The sequence below is a fragment of the Mastomys coucha genome, unplaced genomic scaffold (assembly GCF_008632895.1).
Source record: "Mastomys coucha isolate ucsf_1 unplaced genomic scaffold, UCSF_Mcou_1 pScaffold14, whole genome shotgun sequence".
NCBI classification, from domain to species: Eukaryota; Metazoa; Chordata; class Mammalia; order Rodentia; family Muridae; genus Mastomys; species Mastomys coucha.
The window spans coordinates 60,114,549-60,120,492 of record NW_022196896.1 but is presented as its reverse complement, the minus strand read 5'-3'; the positions used below and the strand labels follow the sequence as shown (position 1 = coordinate 60,120,492).

At 32.4% G+C, this 5,944-nt stretch overlaps 1 protein-coding gene across 5 annotated transcripts in view; it reads right to left on the bottom strand.

Moving 5' to 3' along the window:
* The window catches only part of Khdrbs2 (KH RNA binding domain containing, signal transduction associated 2), a 505,791-nt gene that overhangs the window by 423,079 nt on the left and 76,768 nt on the right, over positions 1-5,944 (bottom strand). For all 5 annotated transcript variants that reach the window (XR_004117844.1, XR_004117845.1, XR_004117846.1 and 2 more), the window contains one exon: positions 4,901-5,028. Coding sequence is in view for 2 of the 5 variants with exons in the window: in XM_031367080.1 (XP_031222940.1) it covers positions 4,901-5,028 (128 nt within the window). In the remaining 3 variants the exon portion in view is untranslated. The remainder of the gene's footprint in view (positions 1-4,900; positions 5,029-5,944) is intronic.

Sequence of the window (5,944 nt, the reverse complement as noted above, 5' to 3'; positions counted from 1 at the left end):
TTTGGAGTTATTTAAAATTTATATTGAGAAAAACGTATATATTTTCAGTATTGCTGTAGACAAGCATTTATGTAAGACTGTTAAATTGTTTGTTGTTTTATATCAAACAACTTTTATAATACTTATTTTTATTGTTATAATATTTTATAAATTTTAAGGAATATGACAAAAAGATATTATAGGTATTGAAGGGGGTTTTCTGGGAGGAGTGAGGGTACAAAAGGGAAACAAGAATGTGATTTAATTCTATTTACTTAAAATACGTTTTTAAATGCTAACAAATTCAGATAAATTGAAATCATGTAACTTTTCTCATCATAATGGAATAAAAGTTTTTTAAAAAGGTGGAAAAAAAAAGAACTATCAACTCCCAGCTTAGCTATGATGGAGGTAAAGTCCTTTGGTAATGTGAGGGTCATTGAAGTACAGCCTTATTACAATGAAATCCAATGTCTAAAAATTGTTCTTAGTTTGGGTTTGTACCATAGTAAGAGCCAAAATTTTAAACTCTAATAAATACAAAACAAACAAAAAGACTTTATATATTTACGTTCATTTAAGAAAATACTAGTAGTGATGTATTATTTTGAAGTATACAGTTAGTATGTTTGGAGTTATTTAAAATTTATATTGAGAAAAACGTATATATTTTCAGTATTGCTGTAGACAAGCATTCACGTAAGACTGTTAAATTGTTTGTTGTTTTATATCAAACAACTTTTATAATACTTATTTTTATTGTTATAATATTTTATAAATTTTAAGGAATATGACAAAAAGATATTATAGGTATTGAAGGGGGTTTTCTGGGAGGAGTGAGGGTACAAAAGGGAAACAAGAATATGATTTAATTCTATTTACTTAAAATACATTTTTAAATGCTAACAAATTCAAATAAATTGAAATCATGTAACTTTCTCATCATAATGTAATAAAAGTTTAAAAAAAAAGAATGAGCACCTTTTCCAATGACAGTTACTGAATTTCTTATGAGGATTTAATACTAAGCAAAAGTTTCTTGTTTTCCTTGCAAACATAAAGATATATGCAATACCTATTTCTAAATCAGAAGATGGCTCCTAAAGAATAACACCTAGGTTTTCTCTAAACATCCACACACATTAACACACACACACACATTCACACAAACACACACTCACACATTCACACAAACACACACACACACACACATACTCACACAAACACACACGCACACTCACACATGCACACACACACACACACACCACAGAAGAAATCTTGTTTATATTTGAAATACTTTTTCTGGCATTATTGGAAACATAAAGACAATAAGAAATGTTACAGTGAACCAAATAAACATCTGCCAATATTTTGCATTTTAGTGGAGAATGAAGAGAAAAAAAACCAAAAACAAAAATGCAATTTTTTGCAAGATTACCAACTACTCCTCTTTTAATTTTGTCACCCAAATATTAAAAACTTTATGTTAAAATTATTTAATACTATGGCCAATTTTCCCCTAAATTAAATCAATAAGTACAAAAGGCTAGGGCTAGATAAGTCATTATTAAAATTCTTCAACAGCATTCTTCTAGCTTCTATAATTTAAGTTCTTAAACTTCTTTCAATTCCTTGTTGTATTCGACTAAGGCAGCAAATTAGCCTGAAGTTGGAGACTAATTGAAACAAAATCTTTGTGGAAAAGGTCATATAGTAAAGTCATGATAAGGTCATTTCCCCCAAGAATTTCCACAGTTCTTTACTGCCCTTTGTTTGAAAGGATCAGGTCATCAACACACTAATTACTCGTGCAAACAGACAGCAGGCATTAAGGAGAGAGAGTCTCAGATAGCCTTGTATAAAGTACATCATCTTGGAGAGTACATCCATGAAGGTAAGTCAGTTTTTGATATACAAGATTAAATTCTATATCCATGTCACTGCTCAGTGTTTCGTGGTATCACAACATGCCATGCTAACTAAGCTCCTGAATGTACACCAGAGAGCTAAAATTCAATAATCAAAATGAAAATTTTCTGATATTCTATGACAAGTGTCAATAAATATTCCAAGAGAATCAATACTTTAACAAATGTGGTGCTCTTTCAGAAGATTAGAGAAAATGATGAAACAAGGTATGCTTTTGAAATGTGATTTTATTGTAGTATCATAAAAACCAAATAGGTTACCATTGACAAGTGACAAAACAGGATAGGGTCAGACGTCATGACTAAGATGACTATTAAAAAGGACAACGTTTAATAGGGCAAGTTGGACAAAGTATATGCTCAGCTTTTCTGAGAATTTTTTTTTGCCAATGCAATTAATCTGATTGTCTACAACTTAAGACTTAGCCTAAAAGCAAAAGCATGGACAAAAAGCAGCCACATTCTTCACCAAATTATTACAAAAGCAATCTCTAGGCCACATACTAACATTCTCCTCTGAAACCTCTTGAGAGAGGTCTCCACAGTTCAAATGACGCTCAGCATCAATATCTTCCATATTCCTACTAGGATGGCTCATTATGCTTCATTTAAAGGATTCCACTGCTTTCCAAATCTGAAGTCAGAAAACGCACATTCCTCCAAACAAAACATTGTCAGACCTTTCACAACAATACCCCAGTCCCTGGTACCAACTTCTGTCTTAGATAGGGTTTTCATTGCTGTAAAGAGACACCATGGCCAAGGCAGCTCTTATAAAGGACAACATTTAATTGGGGCTGGTCTACAGGTTCAGAGGTTCAGTCCATTATCATCATGGCAGGAAGCATGGCAGAATCCAGGTAGGCATGGAGCTGGAGGTGCTAAGAGTTCTGCTTATTGTTCCTAAGGCAAATCAGGGAAGACTGGCTTCCACAAAGCTAGGAGGTCAGTCTGAAAGCTAACACCCACAGTGACACACTTCCTGCAACAAGGCCACTCCTACTCCAACAAGTCCACACATCCTAATAGTTCAACGCATTCCATGAGCTAAGCATTTTCAAACCACCACAGTTACCTCTTTGACAATATTTCTTCCTTCTATAAAGGGCTCTCAAGTTCTCATCTGTGTGATCAATAAATGGAATTGGCATTGACTGAAATATTAAAAGGGTTGACAGGCTATTCAGCAATTTAAAAGTTGGGAGGTTTTCCTGAAGCATAAGTTGTCAAAAGACTATTCTATACACTACTATCAACTGTTTGAAAGCCATCAGCTGTCTATATTTTACATGAGAAGTAAAAGAAACACTTAAGCATGATCAACTAAGATAAAAATTTAACTGCTTGAAAATGGAAACAAAATATGTACTAAAACTCATCAGTAACAAAAATCTTTTTAAAAGAAATCACAAAATTCCTTCTGATCTATAGCATATAAAAACAAAGTCTTTGAAATTCCAACATTAGCCCAAATTTAAGCAATCTAAACTCAATACACCTAAATAAAAAGAATTTCCAAACTTTTGTGGTTCAAACATCTTCATGTTAATTAGGAAATTATACAGCACATAAAATTTTGATTCTATATAATATTCCTATCTTAATAGGTATCATTATAAATCAATTATGGACTCTTAACATTTAGCATTTAACAATACACATACTTGAAAAGCCTGCAGGCCTCTGAAGGCCTTCTATGTTGCCAACAACATTTGGCCAGAGGTGACAGAGAAGCATTTCATTGTCATACTTTCAGAAACCCAGACTGGAAAAATAAAAAAAACAGAAACCTAGACTGACAAGTGTCATATCAAGAGACAGCATCAAGTACTATCATATTCACTTGTACATTAAAGAAAGAACCTTGTACTTAAAAATATAATTGGTTTATTCCTTCTAAAAAGTCAACCAAATCACTATCATAATCAATTGCTACGCAACACATCCCTTCATATACTTTCATAAGATTGCCCAATTTGATATTCACAAAAAAATCAAATAATATTTATGATAAAAATTCCTACTGAATATGCTTTATTACAACAGATTAGTCCTGGTTTAATAAAATAAAATCAAAATGTACTTGATTCTTAAGAAAACTATCTGATAGCTAAATTTTATGGCTTGTGGATAGAATAGTTTTTTCCCATATTCCTGGTGATAGTAAACAAAACGTTGGACTTAATTATATTTATTACATTTTATCACAGTGAAAGGCAATCTTAAATCTATAGCATTCATTTCTGTAATTTTTATTTATTAAGATAATTACATGGTCCTTGCTTCCAATTCACTCATTATAAAGTATATTATCAGTTTGTTTTTTGATCCATTTTTAGATTTTTCTTTTATTTGCAAGAGTAGAAACACCTTTTATCCACTGAAATTTATTAATGTTGCACATGAAACCACATCAATGCATGCTGTATTATATTATAATAGATTACTTGTAGGTACAAATATAGTTAGAGATGCATTACACTGGAAACAACATGGTAATTAGTTTTAAAGCTGTCTGTAGAAGACAAAACGGTAACCATGAAACCAGTAATATACTGTATTCTTGATAATAATCATTGAAATAATATCAATTCCCCAGTGATTAGCTAACGTACTCTTTCCATTCTCTCCAAAAACAAGAATGTGTGTGTGTGTGCGTGTGTGTGTGAGTGAGTGAGTGTAGATCCCAAAAGAAAACATAATAATGTGATGTAAATAATTGGGCAAATTGGTGAGTCACTATCATGGTGCCTAAATCATAAAAACATGTAATTATGTGTTTCATATCCAAAATAAAATGCACTACAAATACAAATTTCATTGGAAAATAATGCCTTTCAATGTCCTTTCTGTTCTTCTGCCTGAATCATTGCACAGATTCAGATAGCAAAGCCTTACATGTTTAATTCCTGAGAAGCAATGAAGAAAGTACCAAGACTTTTATCGTTTTTGTTACAACACACTGAGCACAAAATACATGCTGCATGCAGTACCTTCGGATACTGTTTCACAGGAATCAATACTCTTTCAGAAAGCTTTATGTTTTTGTTGCTGATGACATCGAGATATTTCTTTTCTTCGTCTTCCTTTTTCCCATCTGAACCTTGAAATTTCTCAATTTCTGAAAGAAAAAAATATAATCACAAAACCAAGATGAGTGACATGAAAAATGAGCTGCCCTGATGTGATAATTGTTTGTACTATTACACATCCAGTGTGAGTAATTCTGATAAAGGCAGAAGCTGTCCCTTGCAGACAGCCATCTGCCAACAGCAACTAAAAAGTAATACTGCAAGAGGAAGAAAGGATGGAAAACACTGAGTTGCTGTGTCTATCTCCTGACAAAACAGAAGAAGAATGTATCTTGTGACTACTTAAACCATCTACGCAAACAGCTTTCCTGGAAACAGTGCTGGAGCAAAGCATACCGTGCATTCATAATTTTTACTTTATGTAAAATTATTACTAAAATATATTCCTAAAATATATTTAATAGTTATCATCCATTGTTCCAAGCTATAGCAAAAATAAAAATATGTTTTATATAATAAATAATCTGTTAAACGGATCATATAAAATGTAAAGATTGTGATTAGTAAATGTTGAGATAAAAATGGTTATCTTGTCCTTTAAGAATGTTCCGACATGGCTGTTCTAAATATAATTACACTTTTATTCATTGTTTTTTTTTTTCTTTTGGTTTTTTGAGACAGGGTTTCTTTGTATAGCCCTGGCTGTCCTAGAGCTCACTCTGTAGACCAGGCTGGCCTCGAACTCAGAAATCCACCTGCCTCTGCCTCTCAAGTGCTGGGATTAAAGGCATGCACCACCACTGCCCGGCTACTTTTATTCATTCTTTCATTTTAAATATTTTCATTAAAAATGTGGAGCTCTACTATGAATATCAGAGAAAGAATAAAAGATAGAAATGGACCTGGTTTCATCACATATGTATCCTCATGAGGAAAACAAACAGGAAATATATACTTATGTGTGGGGGAAGTGAAAATACACACCATGAAGCTACTAAGTGGGCA